Below are 23,992 nucleotides of genomic sequence, written 5' to 3' on the forward strand. Positions count from 1 at the left end.
CCAGTTACATTCTTCATTTGTTGAGGGTCATTTTTCAGCAACAGGCACAAAAACTTAAATAAGACGAAGAAGAAACTCATTTATGGAAAAATTGTTTTTATGGCTTTTAGAAAGCTAACAGTTTTAAATTAAATTTAATTCAAAGTTTATTTATATAAAACATTTAAAAACAACCACAGCTGACCAAAGTGCTTCACAAGAATTACAACATTGTAGATCAAAATATGATAAAATAAATACAGTTGAGTTTAATAAAAATAAAAGTATGATAAAAATAATAGTACCAATAAAAACCAAGACAAACTATTTCATATTTGCTGCAATTTTCCAAAAACTTGAATCAATCAGGTACTAATTTAACTTGTTTAAATGCATTAAACAAATTGCTAAAAATGTCCAATTCAAATTTTGATGCCATATTTCATAAAATGAAAATGTATTTTTGGACCAGCTGTATTTGAACACAACATCTACATTTTTCAGCCTCAACTTGAAACTGTGTAACGTTTAACCACGTTTGAGATAATAGATGTGCTTGGCTGTAACTGGTGGTGCGAGGCGAGGAAATGGGCAAAGAATAATTAATTTGACTGTAAATAGGTCTTGCACACAGTGCATCCCACTTTCAACCCTTTTTGTGTGGTGGTGTGACCCCCACCTACAGAGCCGTTTGCTCCCCTGCAGCTCTCAGCCCCGGCCTGCAGGCAGAGCGGGCGGTCGGGCCGGAGAGGCTCCACGCTGGGCGTTTGATGGAGTGCAGAAGGGTGTGTGAGATGCACTGACCCATTCACTCGCGCTCTGGAATAGGCTGACTTATCACATGTAATATACAGCTCTGCACAAATCAGGAGTGACAGTAGAGGGGCTACTGGGCGCTAAAGTTTAGCCAGACTTTGAGAGGGGACAGGTGTTGGGTGGGGAGGCCCATTTGGTTGTTGTTAGCTCTTTCCTGCCCCAACACTTTGAGTCTGTGCCATTTAGAAGCATTCAAAAGAACAGTTTAGTACAGAGTTATACGGAACAAGCTGTGGATTCTTGCAGTGTGTGTAAATGCCGTAGACTTGATTTAATCCAACCTAAAGCTAATCATCCTAACATGTAACGCACACGTCTTTCACTGGCGTGGCTGGCATTATAGTTTTTGCGTAGCTGCATTTGTGCACTCTGAGTTGGTGTGAATTTGCAAAGTTGAGGCGGTGCCTGGAGGTGTGAGCTTTAATCACTTCTAATAACCAGACGTGTGACGGCCTGATGTGGAGCTGAGAAGTGTTTGTGATTTCACCCCCTTGCACTTGCCAGCTCGCATGAGCAACTGAACGTGATTCAGTCCCGCATGTGAAGTTTAATCCCAGAGACTTGGTTACAAGATTAATGCCTGGCCCACGTAGCTCACAGAACACCTGAGCGTGCGCCTTTTAGTTCCATACATATTGCCAGAGTTACGATCCCCAGACAGGGACCGGACCACTCAATCCTTAACGAGCACAATGAAAGAGATATGACAGACTGATGGTACAGTTACTGAGCCAATCAGCGCCTGGGGTATAGAGCACAATCCTCTGGTTGGTCACCTTCCATCAATCAGCCAATCATGTCTCGTGTACAATCTTATGTTGAAAACCCGTCAAACAGTGAGTCTGCGAAAGTCGAACCGCAAAGTATTGAGGGACTACTGTACTCTACAATCTTCCTGGAGATTTTGCTACAGTTTAAAATGGAGAGTATTGCTGGCTACACCTTTTTGTTAATTTAGCTATAAACATTAGTATAGAGTTCTCCATTCCTTTCAACCACAAAAGAACACCTTATCACGTGATTTACAAATGTTTTCTGTATCTCGTTTGAGTTTCATGAAAACATTTTCCAACTTGGCTAACGGTGCAGTTGGATTATACATTATATGTAGTTTTCCTGCAAAGAGACAAATCAAGGAAAGTCAGGTTAGATGCACAACTGGTCACACAAAAACCACAATATTTTTCTGACATTTTTTCATTATAGCACCGACAGATTTAAGCTCTAACTTATTTTGTAGTGCAGGATTTGATACCTGTCCGTGTGTACACATATTCTGTGTGTTTATAGTTTTTAGTTCCTAATGTAGTTTCCATGTCTCTCTTGGCATGCTCTGTATTTGCATGCCTGTGGCTGTCTTTCATAAAACTTTTACTGCCGACTTTAACGCCTCATTCATTCCAAACTTACACCTATCGCTACGAATTGCTCTCTTTTTGCTACATCTCTTATGCACTCTTTGACGTGTATTTGTGATGTGCAACGTTTGTGTGTGTGTGCGCAACAGCCAGGGAGGACATGTGTGGATATACTCAGCTGTTGCCTCTGAAGTGAGGCGGACAGAAAAAAACAGCACAGTGAGAGAGCGACCAAGTAACACCCTCCTCCCCCATTTCTTTTGTCCCGCTCTTCTTTCTCCATGTGTGCCTCTCGCAGGCTGTCAGTGTGGAGTATTCCTACGAGGCGTCTGTGGGAAGTTCCTAGGAGGGCGGAGAGGCAGAGCGGGACACAGAAAGACAAGTGAAACTCTTCTTACAAGAAGGATCTAGGCTTCGCTCTCACATCTGCACCTTGTTACAAGTGGATCGCTGTGGCAGCACCTCTGGGATTGGAAAGACGCTGCTCCTGGCGTGATGGTGGTGGCGTGGTGGCCTCAGGGGGTGGCTGTTCTCCTGCTGACTGGACTTGCATCTCTGAGCTGTGGGTCTGCTGGTGAGTTTCTTCTTTTTTAAGTCACAGCCAGTGTCTTTAAATAAGCATGCCTTCTTGAGTGTCTGTGTGTACATTGGGGAGGTTGATCATGTGGCGGGATCATGTTGGCACATTTTACAGACAGCATCTTGAACACCTATTTGCTGCCATCTGGTATTTCTGATAAACAAACTTTTTTTTATGATCTCTGCAGTGGGGGACAACTGGTTTGCATTTATCTGCTCCATCGTTTTCCACTTCAACCCCATGCTTAACCGTTTGAAGTTGGACAGCCAGTTGCCTTTTTACGATGAATGCCCACAGCGTCACGGTGCCTCCTGAGGTTGTGTCAGTCCGAAAGGGTCGGCGGGTCCCACCGTCAAAAAGATGACACTTTTGTTTTGACTTGAAAAGAACCAAAGATAACTTTTCAGAATTATTAAATATGCTATGGGGATTTTCTTTTACTTTTTTTTGCACTTTAGTGATTTATTTCAGTTAAACATTCTCATTCACATATCTTAAAAACGTCCACTTTGACTTTAAAGGCTGACTACTGAGTCCCGTCGTTGATACAAAAATTTACTATAAAGTTATATTTTGACTTTTTTAGACATGCATAATATTAGATTTTATGTTTTTTTTTTTTATTAAATGTTTAAAAGTGTCTTCAAATGGTCACTTTAGCACTAAGGTTAGGTTTATTTAAGGCTGCTTTCACTGTGTTCTGGCATTTACTGGACCTGATAATTAGTAAGACAAGTGAATATTCATAATGGGTGCTGTGGAAAGTGTCACAGGTTGCGGCCAAAGTTTGGTGTGGATCCATGAAATTAGTATTTGAGTCCACAAGGTTACACAAACTTATTTGCTGACTTTGCAAAAAGATGGCTTAGTTTGATTCATTGCTGTGAATGGGCTTCCCTTAATTGATAGTTTGTCACTTTTTAAATCTTATTTATGCATATTCAGGCCTTATTCTGGTGTGCATTGGTAAGAGGGCTGTCAATCTGTCGGGTTTTGTCTTAATCGTGCGTTTTTATGAAGTTTTTATGCAAATAAACAAATACATTAGTGATAATGTGTATTAAATCGGAAAGCATCAAAAGTTCAACTGTTGGCAAAATAAGTAGACATGACTCACTTCATTTTATAACAAAAAACTCTTTTTAAATTCAATCCTTCTACAAAGCCATGGTGCGCTGAAAATGTGTGAAAACTAAAGACCAGCTGTAAAATCCCATCCTGACAGTGTGGCTCTGAGCTAAATGCAACTTTCACAGTTGGTCACGAAATACCTCAGCTGCTGATGAATGCTTTTTCTTTTAGTTTTTTTCCTTTGCTTTTCTCTACACAGAGTTGGAGGTTGAAACTCTTGGTGCTTCTGGAAATCTGTGGTCACGCAGGTGTAAAGAATGTGGAGAGATAGAGAGAAAATCAGCCCAAATCCCTGAGAAACACTGATGTCCTCTTTTTCAGCAGTAATACAGAAGGGATTTAAAAACTCTGCAGACTGAAACTATGAAATGGAATAAAGATTGTGATCTGCTGAGATTTGAAACTTAAGTTGGGCTTCGTCAGGTTCCTCTGGGATCTATTTTTTTTCAGATCACACAAATGAGTTAAACATGTGGGAGGTTGTTCATTAATTTAAATACAGCCAATCCGACACCTGTTTCTGCAGGCTGCTCAGGTTCACTGAAAATAGTTGAGTTTTAGCCTCAGTCATGTAATTTTAGTCCATTGGATATAAACATTTTAGCAGTCGTAGGATAGAACAATTTTCCTTAATAATCTTTTTAGACCCATTTTCACTATTTTGCTTTAACATGCACTGTGAACATTGAATTATAGCGCCACAACAATCAGTTCACAGGGAAAGTCACGCCCACATATGAGCCAAAACTGCACTATTTAAGAAACTTGTACTGTTGAATGAGGAAGTTAAAATATAGAAAACCACAATAGTTTCTGTTTAGGATGTTCTTTTGGTCACATTTCTATACAAGCAGGTGCTTTACTATTAAGTGCAGTGTGAAACTATGGAACACCAAAATGCTCAAAATTATATCAATAAAACATGAAATAAGTTATGAAACAGGCTTTGTTTCAACTTTTAAAGGCATTTTGTTTCTTGTTTTTGTGCCCCCTCCCCCTTGAGTTAACAATCCTGAATTAAGTTTAAATAATCGTAATGTGGATCGATTTTATTTACACTTTAAACATGAAGTTTGTAATCAAAAATGGCATGGAAATATTTTGTATATCATTTTAAATGCAGATGAACTCTCTTTTTAAATATTCATAGAAGAAAGGGACTATTTGACAGTTTTGGCAAATGGCAAAACAAGACTTTTTAATTTAAAACAATATTAATAAATAAACTAAATAGGGCGTCTTGAAAATATCTTGATGCATTGTTTAGGGGATGCGTTGATGGGAGTATTATGCAGGGAGGGGTGCTGCGGTGTATCGGCCCAGCAGCTGGAGGTCCTTCAGTGTCTTCCTGTCAGGATGTGGATACCGTTCCCAAATACAGAATTCCATCTTCATGCAGATGTGCTGCTCCAGCAGTCAAGCCTTGAAGCAACAGCTGTGTGTGTTTGTTTTTACACTTGCTTATGTGCACAATTGAATAGTTTTGATTAATTATTTCTCCAAACGTATTAAATATTTTACAGCTTAGGGCATTGCTCTAGAGATGTTTCCACGTGTACTGGTCTCACCTTCCACAACGTCAGGAGTTGTATTATGACCCACACAAACAGGCAAACGTCTAATAATGCAAAGCAAAGCCTTCAGAGATGTTGCTTCATGTAGGCTGACTCTTTATGGATTAAAAGCAAGCAAACGGTGCCTTCATCAACAAACTTCAGACTTTGTATAGACAGCCTGTGATTTTTGTCTTTGCCTAGGTCTGAGCAAAGTTGAAATACAAGCATAAGCACAAAAAGTAGTTTATATTTGAAGTACTGGTAACTACCTGTATATTTGACATTTCCTTTGAGTGGATGCAGGTTGGTATTCACCTGAAAACATCTGCATAGTCTCAGTGTAGTACACACAGTGAGATTCTGGATAGATGTCACAATAGCTATGTTTACAGGTGCAAAATTCTTTGATCGGATTGAAATGTTTTCAGATTAAATAATTTCAATGCATCATTTACATGGGCACAATCCGTTCACAACAAACGTTTACATGCAGCAGGCTTTTATTCTGAATAAAGAAGAAGAAGTTCTACTTCTGTGATGAACGTAAACAAACCCCGAGCGCTTAAAATGGACCTGCGCCAGGTTTGAATGATGATGGAGACGTTAATGCACTCCCCGACTGTGCTACAGGTAATACAGATAATTTTGAGCTCTTTCAAAGTTTCTAGTGGAAATGTTGTGTCGCTCACCGACCAGTTTCGCTTCCCTGACATATTAGCATTAGCAGGTGGAAATATGTGAAGTAGACGGGTCGCACATGCACAGTCAGGTTAGTTTTCCACAATCGGAAAAAAAAAAAGATCAGATTAAATGTTTGCATGCACACCGTTCGGATTATGATTCGTCATAAACCACCCGTCTCATTCTGATTACAAATTCTTTCGGCTCAATCTAAATCAACAAAAAATAATCTGAATGGGGCGTTTACACTACACATTTTTATTCCGAATGGCCGTTTAATCCGTTTACTTATGTCCATGTAAACATAGCTAAAGTAACTTTTGGAGTCAACCATATTCAAGACGACCACCACAGTTAACCAACTTTAGCAATCACAAAATAGCTGTCGGTTTTATCAATAAAGAGCTGAAACGTGGTGTGGTAGTAGGTGAGGGTCATCCCATCCCACATTCTGAATGCTAACAGATTTAACAACATTTTTAAAACGTTGACATGTACGGTCTGCAGGCCTTGTGCCATTCCTATTTGCCTCGTTTTTTTTTGTTAACCTAAGCTAACACCTGACTTTACATTCATATTTACCTAATCTTCCAATTTAGGCCTCAATTTCCATTTCACCAGAGGTTAAACATATTCCTGTTTGTAAGTGGAACAGCCACTTTTTCTGCAGAGACTTCATCGTTGGGTAAAGTGACATTTTGTGGTTGCAGTTTCTCATCATATCTGTAATCAACCTCAGCATCTCTGTGTTTTGCAGCTTTCTGCCAGTAAGTCCCAACCACATTGATACATATGAGAGCAGTGATATAATGTGGGCAGAAAGTGTACAAATTATCAGACGTCTGGTTCAAGGTCTTGTCTTGAGCATGGTACACAAACACGCTTGTAGGTTTCAGCATCTAAATCTGGTTTGTGTCAGTGTGTGTGTTACTGATAAAAACATTCAGCAAACTGCTGTGAGAAACACTGAGCATGTCTGATGTACATGAATAATTATTGTACACACCACTAAAACATTGTATTATTTAAAAAAAAAGCTGAAGGAAAAAAATATTTACTATAGCAAACAATAAATTTCAAACACATATTTAGTAACAAGGAAACGTAAGGAAACAAATAGTTAAGTCCTTGGTTTTTAGTAACGCAGAAAATAACCCTAAGATGTAAATGAACAACATTTGAAAAAACGGAATTACGTTTGAAAAAACAGGAATACATTAAGCCAAAGCGGAAGTGGCCAAAGTGGAAGTGGCCAAAGCGGAAGTGGTCAAAGCGGAAGTGGCCAAAGCGGAAGTGGCCCAAATCACATTAGAAATAACTGAATCACATTTGAAAAAACTGAATTACATTAAGCCAAACAGCAAGTTTTTTTTTTTTTTAACTTTATTAAAAGCACAAAAACTTCCTGTTTGGCTTAATGTAATTCAGTTTTTTCAAATGTAATTCTTTTTTTTCCTAATGTGATTCGGGCCACTTCTGCTTCGGCCACTTTCACTTTGTCTTAATGTAATTCAGTTTTTTCAAATATGATTCAGTTTTTTCAAATGTAATTCTTTTTTTTCCTAATGTGATTCGGGCCACTTCTGCTTCGGCCACTTTCACTTTGTCTTAATGTAATTCCATTTTTTCTAATGTGATTCCGTTTTTTCAAATGTAATTCTGTTTTTTTCTAATGTGATTTTGGCCACTTCCGCTTTCATACATTGAAATTTTAGTTAGTTTTTGCAAAGTTAGGGACAAGTTAAAATAGAATAAAGCCTCATTTTGTCTATGAATATGCCCGACTGTGTTTGACTTGTTGATATAGCAGTTCTTTGTGGTATTCATGCCTGTGTGTTACATGTTCTCTGAGTAAACGATATAAAAACAAACAGTTATCAGTCGTTATAGAGTTTGGGATTGAAGTGACGAATCGTGTCGACGTCAGACAGGTCTGCCTCAATGAATACTCTGGAACTATAGCTGTGGGTGGCTGGAGCCTCATAATTTTTTATTTTCTCCAAAAGGCAGCCTGGTCACGGCGGGTAAACACGGAACAGGTTGATGGGAACTGCACGCTGACAACAGATGAGCCAGTGTGGGTGTAGCAGCAGCAGAGGAGGGGAGGAGGTGTGGAATGTGCTCGTAGGATGTCTGTTTTATGTGGCGGAGGTCTTTGAAGTCTGTAGGAGGTTAGGAGGAATGAGGGAGCAATGGTGAGGTGGAGGAGCATGTATGGCCCTCCTGCAGGTTGGGTGTGACCCCCTTGGAGTCCGAGTGAAATCTGGAGGAACCAGGGAAGATGCCTTCTTTGAGGAGGTTATTTATCATGGCCACCTGGAGTAATTTATCTTCTTTTTCTCTCGTCTTCCTCCATACTTGTGACAAACAGTAGTGAGTTTGTGTTCAAGCCAACGCTGGCAGATTAAATATCTGTAGTGCTGCAAAGCCTGCTCCAGTGAAAACAGTTCTGGTCATTTCTGTGGCAGCGCTACATTAAAATCTACTGTCAACATGGTGCTTTAATTACTAGAGACATTCATTATTACAGTTCTTCAGGTACTGCCTGTGACGGAAGGTGAAAGTGTAAGGCCTGCATGTATGCGTGTGTTCATTTTTCTGTTTGCTACCAATATAACTCACAAAAGTTTAAAGAAACTCTAAAGGTATACATTTGATGTACATGCAGAATGGATTAACTTTTGGAAACTACCCGATTTAAGATGACTGCAACAAGCTTTTCGAAAATGGCTAATACAAAAGTGACTATGAATTAGTCACTTTTACAAATGATGAACTAAATTTGGTGTATAAGCAGTCAGTCATCCCCAACATGGACTCTGAGCGCGGACTCCTTTACATGGTTTGGTCAAAAATATTAAAACTGTGACTTTTTTTCATTATAAGGTGATCTTCATAAATAAATTGCATTTGCATTTGCAATAATAACTTTTATTACCTGCTTTATTCTGTTTGAACTCAATTTTTGACCCACATGTGCCATTTTATCTTAATGTGTTTATGATTTAAATTAATATTTCTTATTTAATGTACTCTTAGCTCAGTAAACAATTTTATGTGATGATCAAGGGCAGATTTTTACATAAAGGCTTTCATAATGCTCACAAGGACAGACATTTCTGCTTTACAGCAGTCTTTCTTTATAACACTTCAAGTTTTATTAGACTTAAATAGGGCTGGACGATATGGCCAAAATATCATGATATTTCTTAATTTCGGTCGATACGATATAATTCCGATATCAATATACAAAATTTAAAAGCCTAAGAAAATTGCCAAGAGTGTCCACAACAGATGCTTGTAAAACTAACAATTATTTTGCTAAGTCTATGAAACTCCTCCAGTACAACATTTTAGAAATACAAACATAACATAAGTTAATGTTCACCTTTTATTTGTATTTAGCCTTCAAAGAAAATTGAAATCACCATCAAGTAAACATAAAACTCTCAACTTTGTCAGTATTAATAACTTGAACTTTAAACAACAACATAGACTTACCATAAAGTGCAGGTATGGCCGTGTGCGATAAATATTCCCGGCCAGGGAGCTGGTATCTGTGGTCGATGACTGACATCATTTTTCTGAAACCCTTGTTTTCCACCGTAGTAAATGGCATCACGTCTTTAGTCAAGAAATTTGTAACAACCTTAGTTACGTCTTTATAGTGTGTGGAGTTCTTGTCATAAAGCATAAATACAGTGATCTGTGTTTGCTGCATGGATTCTCTTTTGACACAGCTGGGGCTGGGGGTGATGCTTCAGGGACACGTTGGCTTAAACTTTTATGGTGCTTCGTCTTCCGACTCTCAGCTTATTCTATCGAGTGGAAACTTTTCAGATGGTGGAACAGGTTCGATGTGTTCCCACTGCTAGTTGGCACGATTCTCCGGCACATTTTGCAGCACACTGAAACCTGCAGTTTATCAGATCTTAGATAGCCGAACCACGTCCACACCACCAATTTAGTCTTTCCTCTCCTATCAACTATGTTGTCTGTTGTCTCTTCACTTGTATTACGGTCATGGGCACTCATTTTGTAGCTAAAACTTACTGTGTTGGAGTTTAGCCTAGCCTAGCCTACTGCTTCTGGGCTCGGGCTCCATGTCTGTGGTGTCCGTCATCACTCGTGTAGCCAATGTGTTGCGGCTTTTTCTGTTTAGCTCGAATTGTTTTGTCGTGAACGTCAGTTAGTGAAACGCTGTAATCATAGTGTGTAGTGTATATTGGAAATGTGCTTAAAACTCATATCGCCATTGTTAAATAAAAGTATATCGTGATATGTACTGATATTGAATTATTGTACAGCCCTAGACTTAAAGTGTGTTGTGATGCACTTACACTTTGCTTTAGGAACCTGTGTCTGTTAGAACCCAAACTACGCTGCTATGAAAGCATTCCTTATTTTATTCAATCAAGTGTCAATGCAACAATTTGCACAAACAGGTCAGAACCACACATCTGTTTTTGTTTACATGCCCTTCACCCATAATTGTCATTTTAAGAGCTGTATGGAAACAGATACGTCATAAATACCATAAAAGTCCCCACAGATACAGATGCAGTATGTTTATTGGAAAAACAGTGAGAAAAGAAAGTATTTCAACGATTTTAACAATAAATTAGGAGCTGAGGAGCAAAATAAATGTTTAGATCATGTTTGAAAATTTCATAATTCCCCATCAATATCTGGACTAAAATGATGAGATGATACTTTATACTCACACTTTCACTAATAAAATATTAGAAGAAATTTCAGATAAGTTGGTGTCACTGCTTTAGACAAATCCAGTTACGCCTCCACAGGTGCAGAACCTCAGATGGTGATGTCATTATAGGTTCTGCAGCTGGAACATTGTTGCTCCTAATCTCTCAGAGGATGTTGCGTGTTTGTGTGCGTGATATAGTGTTCATGTTGAGGAGAAAACCGTGGAATGCGTGTGGGATGCAGATCCGATTTCAGGACGACCTTGAGCCGGCTGCGACGCAGACACAGCAAATTCGTGGGTGTGTGAATATGTGAAAAGATGAAGTGTGTGTGTTTTCAGCCTCATCGATAGAAAAAAATAGTTTGTTTAATTTTGAAAAAAGCCAACTTTTCACAGCTTTTATTAGTTTTTTTGTATCACTTCTGAAAGAAACATCAAGTAAGCTAATTTTATTTGTATTTTATCTTTTGATCATCTTATAGTCAACTTTTTATGGATGAAGCAGCAAGTCATTCAACATTAAATGCATATTAATTTCTCATGCAAAGCTTTTATGAGTACTTTAAACTTTTTGCTTCTAATTTTAAAAAGTGAATGAGCCTGTAGGACATTTTTTAGGACTGTTTTTTGGTCATCTTATCATCGGTGTATCCATTCAGAGGACAAATTTTGTTTTTGTATGTGAGCGCATACAATGACAATACATAACACTTCCATTTAAGAGTCATTATTCAAAGCATGTCTGATTAAATAAAACCTTGTTGTTTTTTGCCTTTTCAGTGTTTTTTTGCACTGCTATAGACCTGTGTGATTGGAAAAAAAACCCGTGCCATTTCATTAGGGATACACAATATTATCGGCATGGTATCGGTATTGGCCGGTATTTGCAATAAAGTTAAATATCGGACATCGGCCATTCCATAAAAAAAAAAAACCCTCACCAATATAAAAAGCTTGTTTTTTATGTTAATTTTTAATTTAAGAAATTGTCAAGTATATATTTTAATGCACTACCACTTATGTGCTTTTCACTTGTCGCTTGTGAGCAGATTGAATTTAGATTTGTGAAAATTTACAAATTTGCACTGTCCGAGTGTTGTCATTGTGTTAGAGAGAGTAAATGTCATGAATACATTTGATATTAAACATAATCCAAGTTGAAGTGTTACATCATTTTCACCCCCTTTTTGGCATCTGCATTTGGTAGCAGGTCAAAATGAAAAAGACCATGCAGAATAATGTAGTATTTTAATTCCACAGCAGAGAAAGTTATGTAGTCTCTGTAAGTAGGTTTAGGGGAAAAATATCGGTATTGGTATCGGTTATCTGCCAAATAAGTTTTAACATATTGGCATATCGGATATCGGCCAAAAATCCAATATCGTGCATCCCTACATTTCATTATGATTAAAAGACTGAGTTTAGATAGACAGGAATCCCCACTCTTCATTTTTCCAGATCATTTCCCACTCATATCCATCCATCCATTTATCACCTGCTTTCCCGTGCAGGTTTACAGGGAGCTGGAGCCTGTCTCGAACACTTTCCACTATTATGAAAGTTCAAATAAACCAGATTAGATTTTGAATGCATGTTTCACAAATTCCTAGAACAGTTCTTTATTTTTTTTTTCATTACACATGCTGAACAGTATATGGTAGAGGAACCAAGGCCATTGTGAAGGAGGATCGCAGCACCTCCACAAACTTCCCCTTCAGCTGAAATAGCAACACAGATTAGGATGAAAGGACACACTGAGTGCCATTTAAGCACCGTTCGCTCTGTTTATACTGCTCTTTGATTTAGCCTTTTCATCACGTAGTCCTCTGGAGGATTAACCACGTCTCTCTTCCAGTGGCTGGTCAGGCTGTTGGACTACTTAGCTTCTATTTACACATTTTTCAATTAAACCCAGACATGGAAATGTTTTCTAGGTCCTAATTGACTCATGGGACAATTATACAACCTTGATGTTTCTGACTTCCAATGTGATCTTCTTGCCTAAGGCAGTCTTTTCAACAGCCTTAAACTCAGGATGTACAATGCAGATAAATAACTGAATGCTTTGGTCTTCCGTTTCTGTAAGACTTCAAGTCAAATGGGGGGGAAAGGGATGAATAAAAGAGTGCCTGAGTGAGTGAAACCAAGACTTACAGTGAGAGGAAGACATCCATCTAGTATAGCACAAAACTGTTCAGCTTCCTGACCACAAAACTCCTCAGGGATAAGCTGCTGTCAGATCTGGTTAAACTCACGGGAAGAATCGCCTTCAGTTACTTTTAGTCCAAGAAAAAGGAACATTTACACCTAAAGGTTATTTTAATCTGATGATTTACTAGTCATCTTTGTGCATTCTTGTTGATATTAGTTTATGCACCTTTTATGGGATCTTATATTGTGCAAATATTTTTGCATAAATTGTGTCGGATGAGATGGACTGTAATTCTTTATTAGTTCAATATATCATCCTGTATTTACTGAGTTAAAGCACATTTTGTTTATAATTTTAGTCTGAATTTATTCAGTGTGCAGCAATACACACTTTAACATGAAGCAGCAGTTTTTGTATGATGACACACTTATTTTCTTTAAAACCTAAAGTTTCTTTTAATGGCCCTTTGTCACTGATTCTGTTCATAACTTTTATGGACAGAATTTCTAGGCACAGCCAAGGTGTTGAGGGGATCTTTTTTGGTGGCCTTAGGATCGCGTCTCTGTTTTTTTGCTGATGATGTGGTCCTATTGGCTTTATCAGGTGATGATCTACAACTTTCACTGGAGCGGTTCGCAGCCGAGTGTGATGCGGCCGGAATGAGGATCAATTCCACCAAATCCGAGGCCATGGTCTTGACCCAGAAAAGGGTAGAGTGCCCTCTCCAGGTCAGGGAGGAGGTCCTGCCTCAAGTGGAGGAGTTTAAGTGTTTTGAGGTCTTGTTCATGAATGAGGGTAAAATGGGGCGAGAGATCGATAGGCGGATAGGTGCAACGCCTGCAGTGGTGTGGGCGTTGTACCGGTCTGTCGTGGTGAAGCGAGAGCTGAGTCAAAAGGCGAAGCTCTCAATTTACCGGTCGATCTACGTTCCTACCCTCATGAGCTTTGGGTTGTGACCGAAAGAACGAGATCACGGATACAAGCGGCCAAAATGAGTTTTCTCCGCAGGGTGTCTGAGCTCTCCCTTAGAGTTAGGGTGCGAAGCTCGGTCATCCGTGAAAAACTCAGAGTAGAGCCGCTGCTTCTCCATGTCGAGAGGAGCCAATTGAGGTGGCTTGGGCATCATTTCTCCTGGACACCTCCCTGGTGAGGTGTTACGACACATCCCACCAGGAGGAGACCCAGAGGAAGACCCAGGACACGCTGGAGGGACTATGTTGGCCTGGGAACGCCTTGGGATTCCTCCCGAGGAACTGGCCCAAGTGGCTGGGGATAGGGAAGTCTGGGCCTCCCTACTTAGGTTGCTATCCCCACGACCCAACTCTGGAAAAGTGGAAGAAGATGGATGGGTGTTTTTTCTTCAATGCCAGTAATTCATGCCTTTGTGACAACTAGGCCAGATTACTGTACTGCTCTCTATGTGGGGGTTAGTGGCTCCTCCATTGCCCATCTTCAGATGGTGCAAAATGCTGCTGCACATCTTTTAACTGGCACATGTAAATACGAGCACATTTCCCCCATTTTAGCCTCTCGTCACTGGTTACATTTTAGGATCAGTTTTAAGATTATTTTATTGACTTTTAAATCTCTCAATGGTCTTGCCCCACCCTACCTTTCTGAGCTGCTAGAGCCGTATACCCCGCTCCCCGTGCTCTCAGGTCAGCTGATCAGCTGCTCCTGAGTGTACCCAGAACAAAGCTCAAGCTTAGAGGTGACCGTGCCTTCGCTGTAGCAGCTCTTAAAGTATGGAACGGTCTGCCTCTCCACATCAGACTGGCCGCCTCTCTGCCCGTTTTTAAATCCCATCTTAAAACCTATCTTTTTACCAAGGCTTTTGACAACATGTGACATGTTGATTCTAATATTGTTATTGATTTGATACTCATTTTACTGTTTCAATTTTTATTGCAAAACTGTTTGTCTTTTTAATTTTTTTTTCCTTGTATTTTATTCCTTTTGTGCTTTTTAACTTGTCTGTACAGCACTTTGGTCCTGTATGTTTTTTTAAGGGCTTTATCAATAAAGTTGGATTGGATTGGATGCCAAAAACCTGATAGCATAGTTAGTGAGATAAATAGTTAGCATCTTAAATGGTAGGGATGCACGATATTGGATTTTTGTTCGATATCCGATATGCCGATATGTTAAAACTTATTTGGCCTATAACCGATGCCGATACCGATATTTTAAATCCGTTCCTTTGTCAGAACATAGCCCTCTTATTTAGGCTTATTTGCTCCAAAAATTGTGCAACAGCTGTAAGAGCTGGTGACATATATTCAGTAACAGTCATGCATAGTGCTTTAACTTACATTAAATGAAAAGTGTTAAATAATATTTATTAGCATTAGTCCCTTGTGATGCTGTCTCACTTGTGGAGGCTTGTTCCAGGTTTGTAGCTGCAGTGTGGGATCCTCTGCACTCTTGTGCATGAAGGACAGACTTTTTAAGTTCAAAGTTTTTGTCTATCTATTGTACCGTAAGACTAATCATGCTAATGGGGCTAACACAACGTCCAAATGTCTGTGGTAAAACTCACCCAAGTGCTATCAGCTATTAGCTTCTCAATGACGTCGGACATGATGGCATGTAACTCGGGTAACATTATGTCGGAAAAATATCTCCGACTGGGGATGATGTAGCGAGGCTCAACATAGTCCAAAAATCTTTGGAATTTAACATCTTCACCAACGAAACATAAAACTTCCACACGCTGACATTTTGAATTTTCCTCTCCGCCGTGAGATTGGGTAGACACACGTGACATCATCGCATTGCGCTGCCGCTGCAGGCAAAAACTGTGCCTTTTATATCAGCAAAATATTTTAATGGAATGGCCGATGTCCGATATTGAACTTTAACGCTAATATTGGCTGATACCATGCCGATAATATCATGCATCCCTATTAAATGGTTTATATTTTTGTATGTTTTTGCAACTTTTGTTCAAAAAAGGCAAAACTATTTCTGAAACACATCATCTCACCTGTGTACATGTGACATGTTTACCATTTAATACAATTTCTCGATGTGACAAGTTAATATATATATATATATATATATATATATATATCCTTACAGTCTTGCATTCTACATTTTCTTCAGAGCTTTTTCCTTTGCTGCCACCCGTCCAATTTTTTCAGCTGAACATGAATCTTTTAAAAATGTACAAAATGTTGTTTCCTGTGTGATTTGGGAGCATTTTCATCATACTAATGTTGATGATACGTAGTTACATAACATTCCACATGGGATTATATGCAAAAAACATAATAATTATTGTGGGATTTTTCTGTGCAGGCATGCTAATGTGCTGAAGATGGATTCAATGACATATAGAAGAATATCAGCACTAATTAGACTTCTTTGTCAGAACGATAAAGCTGTCAGGTCTGCTCATTCCATTTGAAAAGGAACTACATTTTGTCTGTCATGTCTTTTGTGTACACAGCACACGTTTGAATAACAGTATTGTTTTAAGCAGCACATTCACACTTACTATCTTGCAATAAATAAGACGACAAAGACTTGAACACAGGTAGTTCTAATAATAATTTAAAAAAAAGTATTTATGTGTACTCAAGTGCTACTCTTCTGGTCTGAACTGGTACTAAATTTCTCACTGTTTTCCCTTTCCAGCCAATATGTTGGACACCATGTTACCAAGGAGTGGCTGGAAGGAAGGATCAGAGCGACGGGTGGAGGAAACCAGCAGCACCGCCACAGTTTCAGATCAGAACCTTCAGTGCCTCTGCTACCCCCAGTGCCCTGAAGGCTCCGTCAACAACACATGCGTGTACGATGAAGTACACACACCTTCCTGCTCACACACACACATTATAAAATAACACGGCCCTAAGCCTGCTGAAAGACTTACTCAAAGTTATTAGCAAAATACACATTTAATTAGTTGATCCGTACACAAATGTTTGCTTTAGCTGCATTAATGGAGTTCCTCAAACCACTGGAGGCAAAGCTCATTACCACCTCCATTAGCCAGTCCAAATTTGTTTGGAAGATTAAAACAAAAAGTGCACGTTTATCTGGCACAGATGAAGGTAAAGTAAATGTGTTGATATATTTATTTAAATAAAATGGCACATGTACTTTAAAGCCTTTGTTCTTCTTTTTACATCAGAAAAAAATATAATTCTCATTATAATTTGATTTATTTATTAATGATTATGACTTTAATGAATCTTGAGTCCAAAGTATTTTTAAATCGTTTTTAATTCAGCAAAACAGGTGAAAACATTGACAATAATGAGTAGTCATTGAACCTAATCTTACAAACTATTTTGAACAATTCTGATAGCTCACTGCAGCCCTAACAGCGCTACCGTTACTTGTTTACACTTTATTCACTAATAGCTATTTGTTTTAGATAGAGTTTAATTACTAAAATTGTAATAAATAGGATATCTACGTTAGTGTTAATTTCTAATTTCAGGTAAAACATTTAAAACTAAACTCATGGTTGTAAAATACAAATTATTTTAGTGTTCATATGCAGGCACTGCAATCAGATTTACTGCCCCAGTATTGAGCCTTAAATGCACCATTTAAACTAGGGATGCACGATATTGGATTTTTGGCCGATATCCAATATGCCGATGTGCTAAAACTTATTTGGCCGATAACTGTTACCGATTTTTTTTATATACTTTTCTTTATCAGAACATAGCCCACTTAAATTATTTTTGTGGGGCCGAGATGGAGTACGGGCAGTGCAACCGACTCGGGACCCGAAGGTCCTGGGTTCGATCCCCTGTCATTGCACATCTCGTGGTGTCTCTGAGCAGATGTCCAATATTTAACTTTAACTCTAATATCGGATGGTACTGATACCATGCCGATAATATCGTGAATCCCAAATTTTAACCATTGACGATGATACTGATTAAGAGATGTTTTGTGCTTTGGTAGGACCGATGGTTTCTGCTTCACCATGGTAACGAAAGAGGAGGGGGGTCACGCTGTGCATTCTGCAGGCTGTTTGGCTCTGGCTGGCTCCGAGTTTCAGTGCAGAGTAAGTCACATTTTTAGAAGTGTGTGTGTATTTTTTCCTTAGTGAAAGCCTGCATGCAGCCTCTCAAGCAGCCGCCTTACTGAGGTGGCATTAATCCTTCTGACCTGCCGCTGGTTTAGTTTAGGCTCAAACTAATCCAGGCCATTGTCTTCTTATGCAGTAGAAAAACATTTAGAAATTAAAAATGTTTTCTTTGTGTGTGTGTTTGGAAGGACCCATGGAATGCACATTCCTGGAGAGTTCTGAAGTGTTGCACAGACGAGGACTACTGCAACAGAAACCTGCATCCTACACTTCCTCCGCTGGTGACTTCAGGTACTTTTCTTCACACCGCTTCCCACTCAAGAAAACCTTCCAGCCTTTAGAGCACAAGTGGCTTTTAAAGCGGGTCCTTCCGAGCCACACAGGGTCTGTGATGGTGGTGACATTTTAAACTGTAACAAACCACAGAGTGGTGCTGCAGTAAAAAGGCTCATGCTGCTCAGGAGAGGCAGGTGAAAGAGAGACTTGCAGACTCTGCTTGTTTTCTCACTCTGTAATGAAAAGGACAGCCTCTCCCCAGGGCCTGCTTGAGTTTCTTGCCTCAGGATTGATGTGAGATATATGTCCATCTGTCACTCCACAGCAAACCAACATGCACATTCTTTCTGGCGTGCCCAGTATCTTCTTCACAAACACCATTATACAGACATGAAAACTGTACTTTGATCATTTCAACATTTTAAGCCAACTTTTGTTATAATAGCAATGCTCACCAAATTGCTCAGTTTGATACTTTGACACAATCCAAGTATTTGATACAACAAAATATGACTAAAGAGTTTACCAGCAGCCTTATCTTTGCTCACGAGAACTACACAACCACATAATGCTACTGTCAAAGGAAAACTTAAAAAATGTAGTTTATCATTCTGTACTTTCAGCGGCAAACGGTGGTAATGTTTTTCTAGTGGGTTTGTTTGGTATGTTAGCAAAATATGTTATGATCCACCTGGAAAGATTTCATTGAAACTAAGAAAATAAACATTGGATGTTCAACTGATTAACATCTGGAGTCAAGCCAATCCAAGATGGCTGCCACAGCTAAGCAGCCTCAGTAAACACAAGAATGGCTATAATCTGGTTAATTTTACAAATACTGAGCTAAAACTTCATTTTAATTTAATTTAATTCTTAATTAAATGTTTGTGTTGTAGCTAAGTCATCTTCAGCACACATTTAGCACTAACGGATCTCATGAAATCTCACTATATTGCAGAAAATTGCTCATATCATTTGAAGAATTGACTGAAATGGTTAAAATTCGTTTTGTTTTTATCCATCCAAAAACTATCTTAGTTTAACATTCGGGAATAAAAAGGCAGAGGGTATTATGCATTCAATCAAGAAATCTAGTCCTACAGGGGAAAAAAGAGAAAATAATTTAGAGCACATGTCAAAATCAAGGCCCGGGGGCCAAAAGTGGCCCTCGTTGAGATCTTATCTGGCCCCCAAGATGATATGTGAAATGTATAATACGTTTATCACTCGAATTTTTTTCAGTAATCTTTGGTTATAATGTTGAAAGCACAACAAAGAACGTCCAATGAGAACAATCAAAATCTTATTGAGGAACCTGCAACCAGGAAATGATGTCGGGGGTCTAACTTGAGTTAATGTAGTTTCTGAAATTGGCCCTTATTTTGAAAACAGTTTTCATTTTGTCCCCCTTTTGTAAATGAGATTGACACTCCTGAAAAAGCTGAAAACAAATTGTCTTAAAGTTTGCAGTTAAATTTGTACTTTATGTCCTGCTGTGTGTGTGTTCACTCATCTCAGGCATCTCCGGTAAGAGTGTGTGTGTCTCTGGTTGACAGAAGTGAGGCAGAAAGACTAGAGTGCCAGAGCTGCTTCAGGCCCCTGGGGCTTCTGTAGCGATGTCACTGTGACATCCGATCTGTGGGATTCAGGAACGGGATGTGATCAATAGCGTGCTGTGCGAGCGGGGACTACAGGCCAGAACGAGGCAAATCAAAGGGGAGGGGCTTATTCCTTCTGATAACAATTAGAAAGATGCTGCAGCATATTAACTATTCATTAGTTTCAGTTTTAACAGATGCTCCTCTGTGCTTAGAGATGGTTTTTTAATAATTATGTGCAGATAATCTGTGATTTAAATGCATGTATGTCAACATTATTTCAGAATATGTGGACAGCAGCATCCAGTACATAGCGCTCTTCATTTCCATCACAGTTTGCAGCATCTTTGGTGTCATTCTTGTCTTCTGCTACTTCAGGTAAGAAACTTCACTCGTGCAAATAACAAATGCACACTTCTTTCTGCTCACTAAGCCAATATTTTCCTGTCAGATATAAGCGTCAGACATCACAGCCACCCTATAGTATTGATCTGGAGCAGGATGACACCTACATTCCTCCTGGGGAGTCTCTGAAGGATCTGATTGAGCATTCCCGCAGCATCGGGTCTGGGTCTGGATCAGGCCTCCCTCTGCTGGTACAACAGTACACTACAATTACAATAGGCAGCTAAAAAGTGTTGACAAAAACAGAAATGCAATTATTTAATAGGAAAAGGGAAGAAATGTCATGTTTATTATGATAATTCATCACCAGGTTCAGCGCACCATTGCCAAGCAGATTCAGATGGTCAAGCAGATCGGCAAAGGGAGATACGGAGAAGTCTGGATGGGCAAATGGAGAGGGGAGAGAGTGGCTGTCAAAGTTTTCTTCACCACCGAGGAAGAGAGCTGGTTCAGAGAGACAGAAATATACCAGACCTTTTTGATGAGGCACGACAATATACTGGGTAAGGCCAGTCCCCGTTCAGCGTAAAATGATCCTAGTTTAAAACTCTGGCATGAAAGGCAGCGGGTGGTTCCTTTGATGAGTGCTTGACCTTGAATTTAAGTTGCACTTGTGTTTCTTCATTCTCTCCTCCCCAGGATTCATAGCAGCTGACATCAAAGGAACTGGCTCCTGGACTCAGCTCTACCTAATCACAGACTACCATGAGAATGGGTCCCTGTACGACTACCTCAAGTCCAACACCTTGGACGTCAAGGCCCTGCTGAAGCTGGCATACTCGTCCATTTCAGGCCTCTGCCACCTGCACACCGAGATCTACGGCACGCAGGGCAAACCCGCCATCGCACACCGAGATCTGAAGAGCAAAAACGTCTTGGTTAAAAAGAACGGCTTCTGCTGTATAGCAGATCTGGGGCTCGCGGTCAAGTTTAACAGGTAAAACCCAGTTCTTTCAACACAGTCGAAGAGAATCATTGGCATCAGCTGAAACATGAAGGTTTAGGATATTTTTTGTTTGCTGTTTCAGTGACACCAACGAAGTGGACATTCCTTCAAATCTACGAGTTGGAACAAAGCGCTATATGCCACCTGAAGTGTTGGATGAGACTCTGAACAGGAGCACCTTCCAGTCCTTTATCATGGCTGACATGTATAGTTTTGGTCTAATTCTTTGGGAAATGACCCAGCGGTGTATCTCTGGAGGTCAGAAGAATAGCACTGCTATAAATCTGAGTATGTTTGGATAATTTATTAGTAGGTACTGAAGCCTCTGCTTTGTCTGTGTGTCCTGCAGGCATTGTAGATGAGTACCAGCTGCCTTATTATGACCTGGTGCTCACTGACCCTTCTTATGAGGACATGAGAGAGGTTGTCTGCATTAAAAAACTAAGGCCTCCGATCGCTAATCACTGGAGCAGTGATGAGGTATATATATATTTTTGTCTTTGATTTGTTTCATCTGCTTTAAAATACATTCTCAGTCACAATCTTGCCTCATACTCAAATGGACCCATCTCACCCATGAGAATCACAAGGAGCGATAATGTTGATATGGATCCTGCTGGGTGAGGGCATTTCTGAACTGGATTTTGATGATGGGAAACATACTGTAGTGGGGAAGTACCGTATTTTTCAGACTATATGACACACAACATTATAAGGTGCAATATCAATGAACAGGTCTGTTTTTATACATAAGGCGCACCGGATTATAAGGCCCATTAAGCGAAACAAGTTCATTTTAACAGATTTTTGAGCGCTGTGTACCACATAAAATCGGTTTGTGGTCAGTGAGCACAACCAGAATTAATACATAAGGCACACCAGATTATAAGACTCACTGTCGATTTTTGAGAAAATTAAAGGATTTTAAGTGCACCTTATAGTCCGAAAAATACGGTACTACACTAAACCTTCAACTTTCTTCAAACGCTTACTTAGTTTTGGCTTTAAAAAACAATCTTTGAATGCCCTCTTCTCCCCTCTGCAACAAGCATTTTCTTTTTCCTGACATTCTCATTATAAAGTGTCAGAAAATTGTGAGATTACAAGCAGATAATCTGATGCTGTGGTTTCAAGATGCTGACTACAAAGAATGGAGAGCCATTGAAAAATGACTCTGAGGTGGTATATTGCTAATTTTTATGATCAAAACTTATCCTTACAATGGATGTATACAAATAAAACTACAATATTTGTTAAAACAATTGACACATTTAGTAAAAGGAGCTTGAAGTCATCACTCATAATCAAAACTGCTTCAGTTTAACGTATTCCTTTGACGATATGGTTATATTGAAAATTAATGAGTCTGATGAGCCTATAGAAAGATTATGGCATATGCCTCACATTGTTTTGATGCTCATGAAACCATTCAGTCACTTTGTGGCCAATGAATGGATGCACTGACCATCAATCCTCTCAACACATTATTATTTTACTCTTAACTACTTAGAACTAATTTGCCATGACTTAACTTCTAAGGGGACATGTAGATCTTATGTCTGCTACACTTTGCTCTCTGAAAAGGATAAAGGATTTTCCTAGAATTTGTCACCCAGCTAATATCCTTGAAGTTTGTCTTAAAGACAGCAATTAAGACATGAATTAGGATTTTCAAACATGAAGCCATTAACTCTACGCTAAAGACTTTCAATACATTTCTGTGCCACATTTTAAATTTCAGTTGATTTTACTGTATGACCATGTGTGTGTTTTAGTGTCTACGACAGATGGGAAAGCTGATGTCGGAGTGTTGGGCTCACAACCCGGCCTGCCGCCTCACAGCCCTGCGGGTGAAGAAGACTCTGGCAAAGATGTTAGAGACCCAAGACATCAAACTGTGACAGAGTCTACACAGATGGTCTCATCACCCAGAGACTTTTCACAGCCACTGGAATGAGCTTCATAATCTGGCCAGCAGAGGAGAAAACAAAGTGACTGAATGAAAGGAGAACGAAAACTCAGGATTATGTCACAGCAGAGCTGCTCATCCAGTGTTGGTGTGTTTACGTTGCACTTTCTGTGAAAGTTGATTGTTTCCCAGGTATGGACTGTCCAGCTGGACAAGTGGTGAGGAACGTCCTGCAGGAGATCGAATCCCTCTGCTCAGGTCCTAACAGAGGCAACCCCTGCTCTGCTTCTCTTAAGCCATGTAGCAGTATTATATGAGCAGTCTTTTGTACTGTCATAAATCCTTTGTGTGAGTGTGATTTGTTGTTTTTATTGTGAGACTCACAGCATGAAGAGTTCAGTCAACTTTGTGATCTCATTCAGAGAAACTCAGATTTAAGCTTACTGACCTCATGGTTAAATTATTACCTATTTATCCTTTTATTTGTACCTGCTTTATCCGTGCCAGGTTGCGGGGGAGATGGTGCCCAGGGTCATTATGTGGCAGGTGGGGTAGACCCTGGACAGGTCGCAAGTCCATCGCAGGGCTAAAATATTTTAATGTTTGGAGTAAGTTTACATTATTTCCTGCAGAAAAAGGAAATGTAGACTTTTTATGGCTTTATAGTTACCATTATTGTATTTTTAAGTATAATTTGTTGCAATATTAAAACATTTGATTGAAATTGTCAGGTTTTCTTAACTCTTCCTTATATGTTAATTTTTCAGTGTGAAATTACTTTATTCAAAGTCCAAAAGAGTTCAATCTGGTCCTCTGGACATTCAAAAAAACAAAAAACAAAACA

At 39.3% G+C, this 23,992-nt stretch overlaps 1 protein-coding gene across 1 annotated transcript; it reads left to right on the plus strand.

The window, feature by feature from the left end:
- The first annotated feature begins 2,569 nt into the window (after window positions 1-2,569).
- Window positions 2,570-23,335, plus strand: bmpr1bb (bone morphogenetic protein receptor, type IBb). Its single transcript, XM_037692095.1, has 11 exons — window positions 2,570-2,727; window positions 16,601-16,757; window positions 17,888-17,990; window positions 18,203-18,305; window positions 20,173-20,266; window positions 20,340-20,484; window positions 20,604-20,796; window positions 20,933-21,230; window positions 21,322-21,497; window positions 21,589-21,719; window positions 23,015-23,335. Exons 1-11 carry the CDS (start codon window positions 2,649-2,651, stop codon window positions 23,138-23,140), a joined length of 1,605 nt encoding a protein of 534 aa, XP_037548023.1. The 5' UTR covers window positions 2,570-2,648; the 3' UTR covers window positions 23,141-23,335.
- The last annotated feature ends 657 nt before the right edge of the window (window positions 23,336-23,992 follow it).

The sequence above is a fragment of the Nematolebias whitei genome, chromosome 18 (genome assembly GCF_014905685.2).
Source record: "Nematolebias whitei isolate Nwh7 chromosome 18, NemWhi1, whole genome shotgun sequence".
Lineage (NCBI taxonomy): Eukaryota > Metazoa > Chordata > Actinopteri > Cyprinodontiformes > Rivulidae > Nematolebias > Nematolebias whitei.

Bases quoted from the DNA above. Each gene is read 5' to 3' on its own strand.
- bmpr1bb (XM_037692095.1), top strand. From the start codon at position 2,649: ATGGTGGTGGCGTGGTGGCCTCAGGGGGTGGCTGTTCTCCTGCTGACT. The intron at 20,797-20,932 runs GTAAGGCCAGTC...TCTCCTCCCCAG, and splicing joins GAGGCACGACAATATACTGG to GATTCATAGCAGCTGACATC. The intron at 21,498-21,588 runs GTCAGAAGAATA...TGTGTCCTGCAG, and splicing joins CCAGCGGTGTATCTCTGGAG to GCATTGTAGATGAGTACCAG.